The sequence below is a fragment of the Desmodus rotundus genome, chromosome 5 (genome assembly GCF_022682495.2).
Source record: "Desmodus rotundus isolate HL8 chromosome 5, HLdesRot8A.1, whole genome shotgun sequence".
Taxonomy (NCBI): Eukaryota; Metazoa; Chordata; class Mammalia; order Chiroptera; family Phyllostomidae; genus Desmodus; species Desmodus rotundus.
In genome coordinates, this window is record NC_071391.1 from 71710460 (window position 1) to 71730903 (window position 20444).

Consider the following 20444-nt stretch of genomic DNA (forward strand, 5'->3'; position numbering starts at 1 on the left):
GTTAAATGAAGTCATAAGGGTGGGGTCTTAATCCCAGAGGGGATGAATTTGTAGAAGTGGGTAGGAGGTCGGCCTTTTGTGGATTCAGTCACAAGTTTGTTCTTTATCCTGAAGTCCATGAAGAGTCCCGAGGGACTTAAAATGGTGGGGGAGGGGTGGTGGAGAGGGTTGACACAATCAGATTTAATTCTAACAGATCCACTGAAAAGAATGTGGAAAATGGGTCAGAAATGATGAGACCTTTAGAGGAATTCAGGAAAGAAATGGCCAGAGCCTGAAAGATATCACTGGGCCTTGGAAAGATGCTGAGGACATACCACAGGCTCAGAGACAGAGAGGTTGGGATTTAGGACAACTTCCACGGCAGGCAGACCCTAGGTGGCCCCCTTGATTCCTCTGATGTTCATGCCCCATATAATCTCTACCCCACCCCCACGCCCAAGTGTGGGCGGGACCTGTGACTTGCTTTCACGCAACAGAATATGGCACAGCTGAAGGGATTTCACAGATCTTAAGTTCACAGAACTTAAGTTTCCAAAGCAGTTGATTCTGAATTAACCAAAAGGGAGAGTATTTTGAATGGCCTGACGTAATCAGGTAGAAACCCTTAAAAGAGGGCCCAGGCCCTACCTGAGGTGAGACACAATCCTAGGGGCTTGATGACATAAGCAGTCCTGTTAGAGACACCCACAAGGCAGGGAAACGTGGGCCGCCTCCAGCCAACATTCAGTAACAAGAAGTCAGTCAGAAGGAAATGAATTCTGCCAGCCACCTGAGGGAGCCTCTGATGAGACTGTAACCCACCCACACTTTGACTGCAGCCCTGCCAGACCCTGAGCAGAGGACTCAGCTCAGCCACGTCCAGACTCTTGACCCAGGACACTGTGAAATAATAAATGTATTCATTTAAGCTGCTGAAGTAGCAATAATTTGTAACACAATGATGGAAAATGAATACAACTTCCAAGGTTCCTGGACTACCACCCTAGGAAACAGCTGGGGAGCAGGAGGAAGCAACGAGCAAATGGGAAGGCCGAGAATGTCTCCAAGCATTAGTCTGTACGCCTTCCTCTCCAAGGCAAACAATCCCCAATCAGAAAAAGCACGTGACTGCTGCTTTAGAATGCCAGAATCTGTGGGCCCTTAATCAAGGCTTTCTTCCTTTAATTACCGCCAGCTGGATTTCCGTAAATACTATGAAGCCTACTGAATCTGATGTATCCAACAGACAGGAATGAGCCTCAAGACATTTCAGGACTCACCTTCTGCTACATCTTCTCTGAAGAGAAGGCAAGGAATACTAAGACACATTTTTCATTACTCAGAGAAGTTTTATTTAGGTGGACACAACCATGTGGAACCAAAACAGTTTCCCCTTTATGTATGAACCCCACGGCCTTGACTCCAGCCTTTCATCCCCCCTTGGATGAAGTCAGCGTGATCAGAATGCAGATCTCAGACAACTGGCTCATATGGAAACACGAAATGTAATAGTGATAACCATCAAAATGCAAAGCTTTCAAATCGCTTGTGCTGTTTTTAAGGATAACTTTCTAAACCATGATATGTTCTCATCTTTTGACTTTTTTGTGGACTAGAAGCCCCCCTTCTTACCAAATGACACAGTAATGAGAACATACATGTTTTTCTTTAAAAGTTTTGAAGAAATTTAGTCATTAAGGAGAATTTAAATTATACGTAGAAGCACTATTAAATTGTAATTATGATGCTTTTAAAAAGCCAACTTGTCAAAGAGGAGCTGATGGCTTCGTTTTGCAGGGAACATGTGACCTTGTAGAACTCTACAAGGCTTCTCCTCCTCTGGTGGACAGGGGGCACACACTCAAGGCATGAGAAACTTTTACAACTTTCAGGAACTTGAATAACAATTACTGATCAAACCGCATGCTTTAAGTGAGAAAGTATTTTTACCACTAAAAAGGGAACCAAGAACAAAAACACTTCATTTAAAGCAGGCAAGACAAACCAAGCACAGATTAACATTTACGACACTCCGCAAATAACACAACATCATCTTTGACAACCTGTTTTTTAAAGGTTTTACTTTACTTGTGAAAAATAGAGCCAAGCCAATGACTGCCCAGAAGGAGCTAGCTCATTGTAGTGTCCTGAGAGATGAAACCTTGATTACTGATAATGGCACATTTCAATCAACAATCCTTTCCATGAGATTATTCTGGTAAATACAGAGACCAGGACCTTTAAAACTTCAATTTCTCTAATCATTGTGAGACAACACTCAACTTGTTTTGAATTTGGAAAGTGATAATGACTAACTCCACAATAAAAAGCTACAGACTGTCACTATTTATATGTGGAAACCTATTCATCTGCAGAAATAGTTCCCTCTCCACCAAGAAGCTAAATGAGCCTCCCTTCCTCTCTCCTTCGGAGAACCATCTGCCTTTTAAAATCAAATCACAGCTGTCAAAAACCCAGGACTTATCACAACAGTGTGCTCATGCATACAACAAATATTGGAGAACGCCTGTTACACAACAGTCATTGTTTTAGGAGCTTGATGTACAGCACTGGATAAACACTCCCGCCCTCATGGATCTCCTATTTACCCTGAACTGACAATAGCAAAATAAACCAAACACGAGGACATTTAAAAAGGTGTGTATCCACCTGCGTCTAAGAGCTGAACTAATTCTCCCAGGAACAAGCTCCCAGTGCCCTGCTGCCCCACCTTTGCTCATTCTTGGATGGGAGAAGATACGCGGTGAACACGTTGTTTCCACAAACGAAACAAGAACATCAAGACCACCACACAAATGGAAGTTTCTAGCTTTGTGACAGAACCACTACGCGGTAGGACAAAGCACTTTACAAGTGTTATGCCACCCTCCTCACACTCCAGTGAGGCTGCACGGGGACAGTGATTTGGGTGTGGAATAAGATTACACCTGGTGGCCAGAGAACAGTGGTCACTGCCAACTGCCCGATCATTCCAGGTTACCTCTTCCAACTCACTCCTGCAACTGACATTTCCAGTCTGACTCTAGAAAATGACGTTGGTTACTCAAAATGTGCACTTCGTTCAAAAATAAACATATAGCTGTGACTTAGTGTTTCCACAAAGGCAGCAGGGGCTGCTGTTCTCTCCTGCGTGGCTTGGCCTTCAGCCAGTAAAACACAGCTTAACCCTGGGTGGATGGACTATGACCCCTGAAGGTTTCTTTAATATTTGTGTATATCTGAAGAGAAGGTCCATAGCTTTAAGAAAATATTTTCAAGGGAGTTTGTAACTTCCCAAAAGTTTAAGAACCTCTGCATTGGAGGGTCTCTGCCTGACCCTTGGTAAAATTATACATGCAGCTGGTCACTGCGTTCAGAATGATGGGTCCCAGTCCCAGCTGCAACATGAATGTTGTTATGAATCTGGTTTTGAAGCCCCCTGTTGGTTTACTAGGAAGACCCGGGCCAGGGACAAGGTCAAGCCCTACCGGGGGTGATCATTTAGGATCTGTTTGTCTCCTTTAACAGAGCAATCAAAGACTCCTCACCCTCAGGAGTTTGGCTCCTGAAACGCAGACCACTAGGCCAGTAACTCACCATGGATGGATGGGTTAACTTTCCTAATAACACTTTTTGTCTAAGCCAAAATACATGCCCAGACATGCACATCAGTCTCCTGGTGCCATGACTGTTGTTCATGGGCAGCTCCATGTGCCCCATCGGCTTGTGCCCCCCACCCCCTGCCAGGCAAGGTGTGACAGGTGGAGTGACTGGAGCACTTACTGTTCAAAATCCCCATCTCTGATAGGGTTTTGTCCAAGCTGTAGTCTGGGGAACATGTAACTAGAGCCTCTGGGAAAAATGTAAGTAGAGTCTCAAAAGCACCAGAACAGAAACTACGAGAAAGAAAAAAACAACATGGTATTTCCCAGGTACACAGAGCACTAGCTGTGAGTTTTCTGGAAGAGACTTTATGGTGGCTACTCTTCTTCTCGGTACCTGCCTCTGTCTTCACTGTCTTTTACTGGACTCTGAACTCCTCAAAGATGAGGACCTGTCTCATTCACACCCATGTAGTCAGTGACTAGTGTGATGTCTGGGACATCACAGACCCTATCGGAGCTCAGAATGTAGGAATGGGGAAATGAACAGAAGCCATTTATAACTCTGATGAAAGGATGACACATGATGGGACCTAGAGAGTTCCTTATCTCCTAAATAATGTGCCCACTTTTACTGCTTCGAAATACAAATTAGAGGCAGTCCACAGAAAAGATGAAGATTTTTTGGGGAAAAAAAAGCATTTCATAAAAAAATATATCTCAGAAATCTTTTCAAATGTAGAATTATGATCAAATTTTCAAATTTTCAAATTCAAATAATTCAAATATTCAAATAATTCAATAATTCAAATTTTCAGAATTATGATCAAACATCTCAGATACAATGATATAAATATGTAACAAAATTGGTTATTTAGGTTACTGTCATTTCCATTACAGTATTACAATTTAATTGTTTATTACCATTGCAATTTAATGGTAATAAACATCAAGAAATAAGAATAATTTAAAGCACCGATTGTATTCCTGGTTATTTATCATTAGCTATCCATTTCAGAAACCACCACAAAGCACACGCACACACACAAATCTGCTTTTATGAATTTCTGAAAGACAAAGAGCAGCTTATATAACTTTTGTTTTTCACCAAACAGTCATGAGATCACGTTGATAACTGTCCCTAAAGCCACATGTAAGCTTTGAGGTTCCTGAGCATTACTCACTTCAGCAATGTGTTAACTTTTTAAGAATGAAAATGAGGAGGTCCACAGATGTCATTTTAAAGAATTTTGTATAAAATATAATGACGATGCATTTACATGGTCAGAATTCGTTAAAGTTTTTATCTGTTCTGAATATGCCTTAAATGTTTATGAAATGATACTTGGATTTATATCATATACCCATTTGTATCATTTATTCTCTAACTGTCCACCAGTGATAGAATGCTCTTCCCAAATGGCCTCAAGTCTGACACCATATGATTCTAAGTCAAAATAATAATAATAATAATAATAATAAAATTTTTAAAAGATGTGCTTAATTATAAATAAAGTAAACTGCTAAGTTGTTCTGGCACCAGGAACACCATATGGCAGACGTCATTGATATGTTCTGATCAGAGGCAAATGTCCCTCACTTGAAGCATTCTGCATTCGGGGAATTTGTTTAAGTAACATCCTATTTCAAATGCTTTTGCTAACAGAGGAAAGCACTGAAGAACACCCTTGAAAAGTGACTGAATTAACCTGTTCCATAAGTTCCAATTTCCCCACTGGCTCTTTTGGAAGCATTCTTTCCTGTATGGAAGTCACAATTAAATATCCTTTAAATTCTATCTTATACGGAGCAGTGCTTGGGCCTGGGCCCTTCACAACAGATGGTAACAAAAACTGGTCAGAGAACTTCAGTGAGCCAAGGCTCACAAGCAGCAGTGTGAAGAGAGCCGGGGCGTGCGAGACCAAGGCTGGTACCAGCATTTCTCCCAGTTTAGGATGAGGCGAAGAGCAGGTGCATCTGGGTCCACAGCCAGTGAGTGTTTTTCTTGTCCAACAGTCAGGGTTTGTAGGAGATCCACATTAAACTGAATCCTGACATGCTTATTATTACTTCATAAAACAAAACAAAAAATCTCCCCAAGTCCTTGCTTTCCAGTAGCTCTGAGTCTCATCGCACAGTCTACACAGAAAAGTGTTTCTCTGAGACACCAAAAGGGCTACTACTCTTACTTTGATTAGTCTTTCCCATTTTCATTTGGTGAGAACTTGCTGTGGTTTACTTATCTCTGCATTTCTTCTCAAAAGAAGTTCATGAACGGTTCTCCCACAACATTTTGCTCATCGTCATTTTCATTAGGGACTCAGTAAGTCGTGTTCTACCACTACCAAGAACCATTTACTGCAAACCAGCTGAAACCTGACAGAGGCACTTTAGCCAAAATGAATCCCATGTCACAGAAGTCATGGATCTAAAGTTGACAAAAAATCATCAGCAAGAAGAATCCAGAAGTCTCTGTCGAGCATTCCCCTCTCCATTATTTGCTTTAGTTCCACTGTGTACATTCAAATCTGTCAAAATGGAAAACAAATATCTATGACAGGAGGCACATAGCAGGAACCATTAGCATGAACTAACTTCTGTTCTGCTATAAATCTTTCATGTTCTTTGCCTTACCAGGTATTGCTTCTTAGCCAAATTTCAATGCATAGTGAAGTTAGGTCAGGGCAACAATTAAACCAATAAACTTTTGTTCCTTTTTAAAAGAGACAGAGAATGAAAAACAAGAGGATTAGAGGTACAGGGAAAAAAGCCAGTAAAACAAGAAAAAAAAAAAAGCAAGAATGACAGCAAGGAGGAATGCTTGAGCAAGAGGCAGAGTATGAAACAGAAGGAATGAGGAGGAAAAAGCACAGTCTAGGGAAAGCACAGATGCTTTCCTTCTTTGGAAATTTGGGGTAGCCCCAATTCTTTCCCTCTCTCTCCTAGTACTTGAGTGTTTCACCTAAGACCATTCTAGGAGAATGGTTTAATGCCCAATAGTGGGCATGACAAAGACTGTCAATCATTCATAAAAGGCAGCTGCAAAGAGTCTCTGTGGGTTCCCTCAGCCAATCCCTGAAAGCTAACCTTACCTTTGAGGTCTGCCATCTGGTTCCCCTGCTCCTCTCCCATCGTCTCATCCTGCTTGTGATTTTTGCCATCGACAACTTTGCCATCAAAAACATCCATCTTGATCGTGCCGAGGTTAATCAGGAGAACCAATGGGTCGATGCCCTGACAGCTGCTTTTAATATTCTCCAGTACCTTAAGACACTTGTATGACTTGAGTTCACTTATATTCTCCTCCAAGAAAAGATTGTAGAGACTCAAGTCATTGTATCCTTGAGACTTGAAATGCAGAACATCAAAAGTGGGCAGGATTTCATACACTTTGAGAACTTCTGTCTTCTGCCGCAGTGGAACAAACAGCGTGTAGACAACTACGGGAACCAGTAGAACATAAACCACGAGGTTAATGAAACTGAGCAACTGGAAGATGCCAACGGCGATGAGTTTGCACTGAAACCGATCAGGGACGGTGCTGTCATTTCTCAGGATCCCTGATTTGATGCTGCAGACAAACTCATCCGAGAGGGAAGAGAGGCTAACGTAGTAGCCCAGGTAGACACATGCTAACAGTACGATGCTGAGTGTTAGCACCCGGCCGCTGATGTACTTGACAATTAAAGTATTAGAGTTTTTCTTTGTCTTCAAGTACTGTTCCACAATTGGGTACTTGAAGTGGCTTTCAGATATCTCCCACAAACTAAAAAGAAAAAGAAAGAAATTAAAAAATTAAAGCCTTACCAAGACCATCAAATATTAAAGAAATAAACACATTCAACAACAGCACACTAAAAATCTCAAACACCTTCCCTCCCATACTCCTCTACTTGTAACTTCACTTAAGTACAAGAGAAAAAAAATATCAGTATTTTTAAGAAAAGTGAAAAGCAATAATAAAATACCTTTCTCCTTAACATTTTAAAAAAGGGTCTAGTTTGTTAAATGAGTTATTTGTAAATTCTTAGAACACCTGGTACCTAGTAAACGTACATGTTTGTTAAGTAAATTTGATAGTTCTTGTCCTGTTGCTTTTTTTAAACTATAATTTTATGCTCAAGTGTGCAGAATAAAGTAAAAAAGAATTTTCCAGCCCAGCCAGAACACATGGGCTTCCTACTGGCAAAGGGCAGGAAGCAGTGGTGTGGTCTCAGGCTGTGGGCCCAACAGCCCTGGCTCAGGTCCCACCTCCCCCACTAATGGCTACAGGACAGTGTTTTTATCTGAAAATGGAGGGAGAGAGAGATAAATGCACTCAGTTGAAAATGATGCTCTGAGGGTTAAATGAAATAATGTACTTAGAGAACTCAATATGGTATCTGGGATATATTAAGTATTTTAAAAATAAGAGCCATTACTATTATTGCTATTGCTAATCACAAGAACCAGAGGAAGAATGTGAAAAAGGCAAGGCACTGCCTACTCATTCCCTACTTCTCTCACACCTGCTCAGGGGCCTCATAATCCTCTGGGCTTCCCCATTAAGGTGGAGGTGAAAGCAAGCAAGCGACACCTAGTACCATACCCTGTTACCTCTACTAGAACTGCATTTTAGAACATGAGATGGTGATGCTTCACTCAACAAGGGGAGGACTCTTGATGGGAGTGCAGTGCTGGGGTATGCAGATGGGGGTAAATTTAGGGACAGTGAGACTACCTGGCTCCCACAAACTGTCACCAGGTGGATGATGGCCCCCATCTGCTGGCAGTGGGAATCTGAAGCCCAGACTGGCAGGAAAAGGGCAGAAAACACGTGTACTGTAAAACCCAACTTGGTACCTGCTGGGGACTAAGTTACCTTTGCCCTACGTTCTCATTGGAACCAGGAACTGGGGAGACACCATCTCTCAGGTCGAGGTCACGTGCGCTCTTTGCGGCTTTAATTGCGCGGTTGTAAACTTTGTCAAGTTCTTCCAAGATGAACTTCAAATCTGAGCAAATGTGTGGAGCAGCTGCAAAACGCCAGAACAGGGAGGGCAGGTACAGGAGGATGGCAACCAGCAACAGGATGTAGGGGAAAAACTGAAACACAAGAGAGCAAACCATGGGATCAAAGAACCTCCCACTAAAGTCACCTAACCATGCTCAGTGCTGCTCTGGCTTCCTCATTTTTAGACAAATGTGCATGCCCATATCACCTGTGGAAATAAGGCTCATCACCTAGTAACTACTTCTTATGGCTCAATTCGCTTGATACTGGTTTCTCCTCTTCAATAGACTTTAATTGGAAATAATTGGCCACTACATGGTGGCACTAGGTGTCTCTTCTAATTACAGAAGGAACCAAAAAAATGAAATTACTCCTATGTTCTTTTGAGTAATCCCTCAACAAATCCCAATGAAGGAAGAGGTAAATGTCGCAATGGCCTCTGCTAGGTTCTTTATCTTGTTGTTGTTGTTTTTAAGAGGTCATTAAAGCGTAGAGCTCTCATTCCCCAGCTCTGGAATCTGGGAGAATAACACAGAAATGCATAACTTTGCTCAAAACAAATGAGAAAAATTTTGGCTTCAGCAATTTACTAATCATCCCATCCAACAACTGAAGCAGTTAGAAATCACAGAATGAGGAACAAACCTTCTATATTGGGACAGACGTGAGCACAGCGCAACACCCTCATTTACATACACAGCCGGATAATCTCCAGTGGGAGAAGCCCACCGCATGGACAACAGTGCCAGGAGGAGGACATCCGGACGCTGATATACGTGCAAAACAAACGAGGGGACTCAGAAGTCAGAGAGGATGAAGAGCACCCGAAACCAAGTTAATCGGGTGGTCAGGAAAGGCTTAGCCTCAAGAAAAGACACAGGAAGTCCATGAGCTAACTTCAGGCAGCGCAGAACTAAATTCAAGCTCAGCTTACTGGCCTTGGGCCACTAAGGGTCAGAGATCATTGTGCCTCGGACCCTCAGTTTTCATGTCTATGAAAAGGTCATGTAATACAGGTCTTATGAAGATTAAGTTAGACTGCTTATGAAAAATGCTTAGTATGGCACTTGGCATGTAATAGGCACTAAAACATACCAGCTAAAACCAGTGAAGGGCTACCTAATAGGCACCTCACCTTCAGTCGTCATAATGACGCTGGTAAGGCCTTTATTGATGGCTGCATTTTGCAAGGGGGGCGAGGGAGTCCACAGCAGCTTACTGGCTGCAGAGCACAAAGCTGGTGACAGAACCAGAATACGAAGCCTGGCCTTTAATCCCAAAGCCATGGCTTTTCCACCATAAGACACTGCAAATTATTTCACTTCTCTGGAAAACTCCTCCCTACTTCAGATTGCTCTCTCCCCGCAGTTCCTCGGAGTTATAACAGGAAGAGGCCCTGAACTGACACAAAACCTCCACTTCACACATCTCTGGCTGTGGGCAGCGGCAGAGAGGGTACAGAGAGTTCTCAAATACCCTTCACCCAGAGGTCCCCACTGTTAACATCTTACATTTCTAGGGTACACCTGTCGAGACTAAGAACCCGTCATTGGCACATTACTATGATCTAAATTCCAGACTTTTGGATTTATCCAGTGTTCCCATGAATGTCTTATTTCTGTTCCAAGAGCCAGTCCAGGGGATCCACCTCATTTAGTTGTCACGTCTCCCTAGGCTTCCTGGTTCTGTGATGGCTCCTGAATCTTTCCTTGTTTTTCATGGAGAACAATATTTTTAAATGCATAAAACACTTCAAACAATTTTGCACATGATTCTTTATTAACACACTTGATAGAATCTAACAGATGGTCCGGCAACATGAACTGTGAAGTAGTGAAGGGGAAACAGTATTTCAAGTTATCTGTGATTTCTGTGGATAACAAAGTCTTAAGTACCACTGATACCATTATGGATTGTGGCACACACACACGTATTTTTTAATGTTAAATTTTAGTCAGAAGAGCATAAAAGATTAAGCTGATGTGTTTCCCTATCCCAGTTACACACTCCCTGATACCATCACAGACCTCATGTTAGGGATCCCTGCTGCAGAGGAAAGAGAGAAATCCCACAGATGGCTCTGAACTTTGCAAAGCCCTCTCACCAATATAGCCGCTTCACATGGGGTTCTGGCATGGGCTAGGGCTTCTCAAAATTAACCCAATTTGCTGCACAATGTCACACGGAAGAGGCTATGATTAGCTGAGTATGGGATGCCCAGTGCAGGGCTGGCTGCAGTGAGAAGCAGTTTCCTTTGGTCCTCGCCCACCCTGGAGGGTGCCCATTAGTATACAAATGCAACTGTGCGACCTGGAGTCCGTGCTGCTCGCACAGCCCAAAGGGCCCTGCACCCTCTTTGGGAATCAGAGGGAAGTATTTCTAACTTGGGAATGTGAAATATTTTTACAGACCACTTTTATTTCAAAGCTATTTGAATGACAACATTTAACCTCAAACTGTTCTTCTGAATTAAAAAGTGACTGTTTTCAGTCTGTGGCAATTTTTCTAACATGCCCACTTGAAGTATTAGTTAGTACTAATGAGCAGTTCAGTACAGCTTATTGTAATTAGAAAAATGAATGTTTCAAGGAATTACATATTGGATGTTTGATTGCTCCAAAAATATTCTTGTACCTTGATCACCCCTTAGAAATGTAGTTGAATGCCCCTATTTCTTGGTTTTCTACAGTTAAACCTCTGTTTTTCCCCATCAAAAATAAAAGGCGACTTTCAGTGAATCTGTTACATGGTAGTATTAAAATCAATTCAACTAAAACAGCCATCATAAAAGCATTATAGTCTTTAAAATTCTTTTATCCAAATAGGAACAAGGACAAACTGCTGAGTTTCACGACTGCATCTACTGGATGGACTGGAGCGGCTTTACTTGTGGCTGTCTCCTCCCATCAGTTCTCAGTGCTCAGTGCGCAGCATCTCTCCATGCTGTGGCTACACTGTGCAGCGTGATGCCCATGGTGGTGCTGAGTTCTTTCAGTGAGAATGAAGCTTCTGAAAGCAATGTGGAACCAAACACTTGGCAGAGTTTTCAGTCTATCTATCTGCCTTAAAAAAATTCTGTGTTTTTCTGAAAGGGGCTATAGTCACAACATAACCCCCAGACAGAGGGAACCGTGGAGGGGATCAGGCATAACCTCCCTCAGTGTTCAAATCCTCCCCACCTCATCTAAGGTGAAGAACTGTCCAAGTAGGACTAAACAACTCCTCCCTGAAATGTATGTGATCAGGTCTTATGGGATTAAACGCAGGTGGGCAAATTCACTACTAAATATCTTCTAGGCTCCTTGCCTGTGCTACTTAGTGGGCTGAAAGCACGGCCCCACAGATGAGGTGTATGGAGTCTGCCCTAGGCCAGGTGAAAACGCAAGCTAATAGTTGAGCAATCAAAACATAAAAGTGATGGCCACAAGATATGTAGGTGCTGAGGGAATAGAAATGTCCTTGGGGCCCTGGCTGTTGTGGCTCAGTGGATTGGGCATCATCCTGCAAAGCGAAAAGTTGCCAGTTCGATTCCCAGTCAGAGCATATGCCTGGGTTGTGGGATTGGTCCCTGGTTGGGGTTGTGCGCAAGAGGCAATCAATCAATGTATGTTTCTCTCCATCTTTCTTCCTCCCTTCACCTCTTTCTAAAAATAAATAAATAAAATTAAAAAAAAAGAAAGATTGTCCTAGGGGAGGTCAAGGGAAGCTCTGGAAAAAAGGTAACATCTGAGCTATGTTTTATTTTTTAATATATTTTATTGATTATGCTATTATAGTTGTCCCATTTTTCCTCCCCATTATTCCCCTCCGTCCTGTACCCTCCCTCCCACCAGTATTCCCCTCCCCTCATCTTAGTTCATGTCCATGGGTTGTACATATAAGTTCTTTGGCTTCTCCATTTCCCATACTATTCTTAACCTCCCCCTGTCTATTTTGTACCTACCATTTATGCTTCTTATTCCCTGTACCTTGTCCCCCATTCTCCCCCTTTCGCTCCTGGCTCATAATCCTCCATGTAATTTCCATTTCTGTGATTCTGTTCCTATTCTAGTTGTTTGCTTAGTTTCTTTTTGTTTTTTTGGTTCAGTTGTTTTTTTTTAAAGTATATTTTATTGATTATGCTAGTACAGTTGTCCTAATTTTTCCCCCTTTATCTCCCCTCCATCCTGTACCCCTCAACCCTCCAGCATTCCTCCCCCGCCCTTAGTTCATGTCCATGGGTTGTACATATAAGTTCTCTGATTTCTCTGTTTCCTATACCATTTTTGGCTCCTCTCCATCTATTCTATGCTTACCAATTATGCTTCTTATTCCCTGTACCTTTTCCCCCTAATCATCCCCTGCCCCACCCCACTGAAAACCCTCCATGTGATCTCCATTTCTCTGATACTGTTCCTGTTCTAGTTGTTTGCTTAGTTTTTGTTTTTGTTTTTTTTAGGATTTGTTGATAGTTGTGAGTTTGTTGCCATTTTACTCTTCATAGTTTTTGATCTTCTTCAATTTCTTAGATAAATCCCTTTAACATTTCATATAATAAGGGCTTGGTGATGATGAACTCCTTTACCTTGACCTTATCTGGGAAGCACTTTATCTGCCCTTCCATTCTAAATGACAACTTTGTTGGACAGAGTAATCTTGGATATAGGTTCTTGCCTTTCATGATTTTGAATACTTTTTTCCAGCCCCTTCTTGCCTGCAAGGTTTCTTTTGAGAAGTCAGCTGATGGTTTTATGGGCACTCCTTTGTAGGTAACTGTCTCCTTTTTTCTTACTGCTTTTAAGATTCTCTCCTTATCTTTAATCTTGGGTAATGTAATTACGATGTGCCTTGGTGTGTGCTTCCTTGGGTCCAACTTCTTTGGGACTCTCTGAGCTTCCTGGACTTCTTGGAAGTCTATTTCTTTTGACAGTTTGGGGAAATTCTCCTTCATTATTTGTTCAAATAAGTTTTCAATTTCTTGCTGCAGTTCTTCTCCTTCTGGCACCCGTATGATTCGGATGTTGGAATGCTTAAAGTTGTCCCAGAGGTTCCTAAGCCTCTCCTCGTTTTTCAGAATTCTTGTTTCTCCATTCTGTTCTGGTTGAATGTTTATTTCTTCCTTCTGGTCCAAACCATTGATTTCCTTCCCTTCACTGTTGGTTCCCTGTCCATTTTTCTTTATTTCACTTTTCATAGCCTTCACTTTTTTCCCTCTATTTTGCGACCATACTCAACCATTTCTGTGAGCATCCTGATTACCAGTGGTTTGAACTCTGCATCTGATAGATTGGCTATCTCTTCATCACTTAGTTCTATTTTTGGAAATTTGATCTGTTCTTTCATTTGGGCCATATATATATTTTTTGTCTTAGCATGCCTGTTACATAGTAAGAGGCAGAGCCTTAGGTATTCACCAGGGTGGGGCAACCACGTTGAGGCATTGTGGCACTGTCTGTGGGAAAGGGGTTAGAGAGGGAACAAGGCTGCTTGCTTGGTTCTTGGCTGGCTTTCAGTCACTTCCCCCACTACCCACAAGCTAACTGGACTCTTTTGGTGCTAATTCCTGAGTGGGTGGGCTTATGTACGTTCTAGGACCCTGAGGGTCTCTCCAATGAACTCTCCTGTGAGGATGGGAGTTTCTCTTACCACACAAATTCCCACAGGTTTTTATAGCCAGAGGTTTTGAGGCTTTATTTCCTTGAGCTGGCACCCTGGGTTGCATGGTCTCGCTCCCCAGTTGTTCCTCCCAGTTTATCTGCATGAGAATGTGGGACCTCCCAGTCTGCCAGCGGCTGCCTCACCTGCACTGGTCCTCCAGCCGCCACCTTGCCGTGCATCCTCTCTGCCCCAGCTGCTGGTCTCTGCCCCTCCTACCATTCTGAATGTTTGTTTCTTCTTTAACTCTTCAGTTGTCGGACTTCTATACAGTCTGATTTTCTGTCAGTTCTGGTTGTTTTTTGTTTTTAAATTTGTCTTTGTCCTTCTTTTGGTTGTGTGAGCAGGCACAGTGTATCTAGTTACACCTCCATGTTGGCCAGAAGTCTGAGCTATGTTTTACAATGAGGCAAAAACCAACCAACCAAACAAACAAAAACACACAAAAAAACAAACCCAAACATAACACAAAGTATTATTATATTAAGACAGTTCAAATTTCACCTTCTCTGTGGCCCTTTGGACTTCACCTTTCCTTATCTTTCCTTTGTTAGAGTCTTTTCTCCTTATCTGCTTGGTGAATTCTCATGCATCTGGGGCACCAAATAAAATGAGCAAGCCCATGGTGAGTAGTCAGAGCCGAGGCTGGAAGCATGTACTAGGTTGACTCCTCCCAAAACTCATGTCCACCTGGAACCTTTGCATGTGACATTATTTGGAAATACAGTCTTTGAAGATGTAATTGGTTAAGATGAGGGCATACTTAATCAGGGTGGGCCCTAATCCAGTGACTGGTGTCCCTCTAAGAAGGCCATATGAAGACACAGAGACACACAGGGGAGAAGCTATGTGAAGAAGGAGGCAGAGATGGGAGTGATAGGCATTTACCAGCCACCAAGGGTTGCTGGCCACCACCAGAAGCTAGAAGAGAGGCATGTAACAGATTTTCCCTCTGGACCCTCAAGGAGGAACCAACCCTGCCGACACCTTGATTTCTAACTTCTGGCCTCCAGAACTGTGAGAGAAAAAATCACTGCTGTTTGAAGCTGTCAACTTTGTGGTAATTGATTATAGCAATTTTCAGAAATTCACACAAAGGGTTAGCAGGGACTGAATTATGAAGTCCTTGGACTGCCACTGTACCCACAATGGGAAGCCACTGGTGGACGACATGACCAAATTGATTTAGAAAGACTATTACAACAGTGGGGAAGGGAGCACACTGCAGAGAAGAGAGACCAGGCAGGAAGAGATAAGCACAGAGCTAAGGCACCAACAGTGGGCGAAGGGAGGGTGGATTTGAGAGCTACATGCAGGGGGAAACATACACTTCACTGCACACTTGGAAGTGAGAGATGGAATAGGGGAAGAAATGAAGCTAATAGTTCTGGCTTATCCAAGGGCGTTGGTGGTGGTTCCATTAGTGAAAATCAAGAAACAAGAAGGCACAAACTCACAGTAGAAAAGAATGAGATGGAAGGACAGACCTAAGAGGATGAGAAGTTTTGAACATGAGATATCTGTGGTCAAGAACATCTTGGTAGACACATTCAGTAGATAACTGAAAATAAAGGAAGAAAATCTGACTGGCCACCTGCTTCAGAATTTTGCTGCATATAGATGGTTGAAGCCAAAAGCACGGCCAAGAGCATCCAAGGAGAATGTGTAGGAGACAAGAGGAACAGTTAGGGATGTGAGGCCCTACCATTTAAGGGTTGGGCAAAAGAGAACTGAAGAGACAGGAAGGAATGGGCAGAAAGTAGGAAGCAGATAAATCAAGAACAAACTGTATGAGGAAGTGAAATAAAGACACACACAAAGGATGCTTGTTCTTGGCTCCATGATGTTCAGACAGTAACCAGCTTAAAAACAACCCCAAATATAGATGTCAAGAGGGAGGAGCTACCTAAAAAAGCTAGTGCATTCCATGAGCAGCTGACAGATGACAGAGAAGAGGTGGTATGCCATTCCACTCTGCACTCAAGGGAAGACACCCAAAGCTTTGTGTTGGGTGATATTCTGGGAGGGACCTAACGTAGGGAGAAACCTGGAAGAGAGAGGATGGTAAACAGAGCGTTTGTATGCGGAAGAAGAAAAAGACTCCTGTCAATGGAATTAGAACCCAGTTTCAAGGAAGCAAAATGAAACTTTCCTAAAGATCTGTAAGAAAGTGGAGGAAGTGTCCTGTGAGGCAGGGAGTTTCCTTTCAACGAATCAGCTGGGAGGGCTTTGTACTCTAGATCAGGGGTGGGCAAACTTTTTCCTGCACAGGGCCAGACAGTAAGCATTCGAGAGCTGTATGGTCTCTGTGGCAACTACTGAACTCTATCATAGTGTGAAATAGACACAGGCAATGTGCAAATGAATGAACACGACCGTATGCCAATAAAACTATTTGTACAAACAGGTGATGGGCTGCATGTGGCTGGAGCGTGTATGTTACGTCATAATTTGCCAATTCTTGCTATAAGTCCTTGCTTCTTAATTTCAGCATTGCCTGGGAACTTGTTAGAAATGCAGAATTCAGGCCCCATCAGACCAACTAAGTCTGAGTCTATATTTCAACAAAATGTCTGGGTGATTTGTGTGCACGTGGAGTTTGGGAAACATGAGTCTAGATTAGTGGTATCTACACAGGAATCCAAGCTGGGCCAACAGTACCAGGAATCTCCTGAAAGTGGATAAAACCCATATTCCTGACATTAACCCGACAGGTTCCTATTCAGTGGTTTGGATGGCGGTCAGGATCCTATATTTGCACACAGATAATGCTAAGGTTTGAACACCTCTGGTCTGGCAGCCTCAGAGGACTCCTCCAAACTAAGTTCCTATAAAGCCACTTTAGAGAAATAAAGAAAAATTTGACAACTCTGTTAATTTTATTTTCTTGTTCTTATTGTTTGCTTCTGTTTTTCAGTACAAAACCCCCCTGCTTTTCTGTTTCAGAAAGAAATCTTGCCTACCAGTTGCCAACATTATGAACTCAAACTTGACAAAGAACACTTCCAAAAAGGCGTTATCAAAGTCCTAAGGCGCCACCTGCTGGTGTCTTTGAATGAACCCACATTTGCACAAAAGACTTCCCTTAAGAGGTGCCAGACCACCAGAGAAATAAATGGAATGGGAAAGAAAGGGAAGAGGAAGAGGAAAGGAGAAATGAAAGACGTAGGTGGGGAGAACTTACAGTGTTAATTATACCACTGCCATAAACTCTATGCTGATGACAAACACATTTAAATATTATATGGAGTAACTTCTTTGGGGGAAATTTGAGTCTCCTGGTTTTCATTCTGGTTTTGAAACTGAACTGGGAAGTGTCCACATAATAAATCCTGTGTCTTTCACCCAGACTCAGATGCTCGTACAGAACTACGTCTGGTTCTGAACAGGACATACAAGCTACCTGTTCCTCTCCTCCCCTCCATGCATGTGTTTTGCAGACCCACCACGCACTGTGCACTGTCCCAGCTGTATGCTCATGGAAAAGACCTGGGCATAGCATCTGCTTATATGGATCTGAGTCCTAGAAATAAAGAACCAGTGAAGTAGAATTAAGGCAAGGAATTAACATATCCCAGGGCGATTCCAGGAAAAGTGCAGATCTCTGGGAACGTACAACCAAGCAACCTGGACCAGAATGGGGTGTGACTGGTGCTCTGCTTAGCCAGCACCCCATTTTTAGGACCTGTCTGTCTTAGGCAGAGTGTGGTTTGCTGTCCACACAGAGGCCCCACGATCTTATTCCTTGAGGCTTCACACTGACCCACCTGGCTCTGGCAGCAATTTGAACTGGCAACAACCTTCAGTCTAGAAGCTCAGAGGAAGCTTCTAGGTGGAAATGACATTTAAGCTGAGACCAGAATAATATGTAAGGAGTTAGCCAGATTTGGGGGAGGGAGGAGGGTTGTTAGGTGAAGAGTGTTCAAAGCAGAGTGTGTCTGAAACAGCCAAGAAATACGAGACCCGAGGGAAGTCAAGGTCCCTGGAGCACATGGGTGGTGAGGATGGATCTAGAAGTGAGGCGGCATGGTTCACAGGGGCCAGAGGGAGAGTGAACCTGGTTATAGAAAATGGTTTGTTTTTTAAAAGAGGTAAAGACATTTCATAGGGATTTGAAGTTTTTTTGTTTTGTTTTGGGGAAATGACAGTCAGACAAGCAAAAAAAAGACCCCCCCAGAATTATGTGGAATTGGAGAGCAGGAAGGAACGCGGCAAGGTGAGCGATGACCACTGGGTGCCCTAGAGTGGTGGATGTAGGAATGAGGGTTTCTGAGCTTTTTAAGAAAGCAGAACTGATGGGGCTCAGCAACTTACAGGAGGAAGCAGAAGGAGTTGAAATGGCTCTCAGATTTCTGGCTGGTGTCACAGGTCCCAGTGGGGACAGGAAGGGAAAGTGAGTTCAGCTTCGAACAACTTGTGTTGGAAGCACACGCCAGACCTTCAAGTGTTCAAGCTCGGGACACAGCTGGGTGTATGGATCTGGAGCTCAGGAGAGAAGGCTGGGCTGGAGATAAAAAGATCTGGGTGTTGATGGCCCATGGGAGATTAGATGATCTAGGGACAGGCTACAGCATGAGAAAAGAAAGTAGCCTCGACAGAGCCCCAGAGGAACCCCAACTTCTCAGAGATGGACAGGAAAGAAGGAGCATTACCCATCCAGGGAGACTCTGCCCCAAGAGCAGAGAGAGCACCTGCAGGAGGGCGTGGTCCACAGGACTGGATGTCAGACAAAGTCAAGTAGGATGAGCCCTGGTGAGTGAGAATTAAGTTCTCAACAGAGAGGTTGTTGGTGACCTGGGCAAGATCAGTTGAGTGGAAACAATTGTGCTAAAATGTTAACAGAAAGAAGAGCATGTAGAAAAGAAGGGTTGAAGACACAGAGGAGAAAAGTGGGTAATGAGGATTCCCTCAAACAGGGATTGGGGGGATCTAGAACACAAGTGGGACGCAAAGGGGCCCAGCCTTTTTCCATTTATCACACGGGAGGGAAAAGGCTGGTGCTGCCACCGGGACATCTGGTAGGGCTGCTGGCAGGAAGCTGAGCATGTTTTTAGGTGGGAGATTCCATCTTCTCTGAAAGACATGGGGGAGGCCCTCAGAGGGCAGGAGGCAGTGGTAAGGAGAGGGACTCCCCAATTTAGTTCCAGGTAACAACGAACTCAGAGCGAGGAGGCCACGGCAACGGATGGCAAGTGGAAATGATGTGAAAATTCTTGGAGATAAGACAGAGAATGGTGAGTCAGATGTGATGTCTGGGAGGGCACAGACCTTACCTTGGGATGGAGACATCTTACCAATGACTAAGGGGGTGAGGATGATGTAGCTGGGTGGTGAGTACACCTTAGGAGCTGGGGTTTTACATGAAAGACAGGCAGCAAGGGTGAGCAATAAAGATATGGGAAGAGGGTACACATCTTCAGGCCCACCCTGAACTAAGGACCTGCTGAGTCAACAGTGGGTTCTGCTGCCAGAAGCAATTCTACTGGAAAGACCTAAGGAGGCTCAAGCCGAAGTTCACCACCTGGTAACTTTTACCCACAGGTTAGAGTGCAGACTTCTGAAGCCATGCAAATTAAACCTGCACCTTTTCACATGTGATAAACTTCTGCAATCTGAAGGAGGCCCCTTGCTCTCCCACTATCTGTCCATGGGACCTTGGACAAGGCATCAACTACTGTGGTCCTCAGCGTTCCCCTCTGCATGAGATGATCCCAGTCATCTTAACAGGCACATATCCACTGAATGTGGAAAAGAAAACCAACAGGAAAAGTTTTCAACGCTTGAAGAAGAATCCAGCAATCCCACATCTGGGTATCTGCTCTTTAAAAGAACTGCAAGTAGAGACTCGAACAGATATCTGTACAGCTCTGTTCATGGTGGGCATTATTCACAACCACCAAGAGGTGGAAACAACCCAAGTGTTCATCAATAGATGAATGTACAAATAAAACGTGGCATGTACATATAATGGAATATTATTCAGCCTTAAGAAGAAAGGGAATTCTGATAAATGCTATAACATGGGTGAAACTTGAAAACATTACACTAAGTGAAATAAGCCAGACACCAAAGGACAGATATTATTTGATTCTACTTGCATCAGGTTCCCAGAGTAAGTAAACTCAAAGAGACAGAAAACAGAATGGTGATTGCTGGGGGTGGGGAAGGGGGAAACAAAGAGTTAGCATTTGATGAGTACAGAGCTTCAGTTTGGGAAGATGAAAAAGTTCAGA

At 43.2% G+C, this 20444-nt stretch overlaps 1 protein-coding gene across 1 annotated transcript in view; it reads right to left on the minus strand.

Annotated features, from left to right (window-relative positions):
* Window positions 1–1326: 1326 nt before the first annotated feature.
* The window catches only part of PANX1 (pannexin 1), a 42225-nt gene continuing 23107 nt past the window's right edge, over window positions 1327–20444 (minus strand). Inside the window, exons 3-5 of the mRNA XM_024574638.3 lie at window positions 8446–8669; window positions 6677–7350; window positions 1327–6112 (exon numbers count right to left, since the gene is read on the minus strand). Coding sequence (XP_024430406.1) covers window positions 6033–6112; window positions 6677–7350; window positions 8446–8669 — 978 coding nt within the window. The 3' untranslated portion in view covers window positions 1327–6032. The remainder of the gene's footprint in view (window positions 6113–6676; window positions 7351–8445; window positions 8670–20444) is intronic.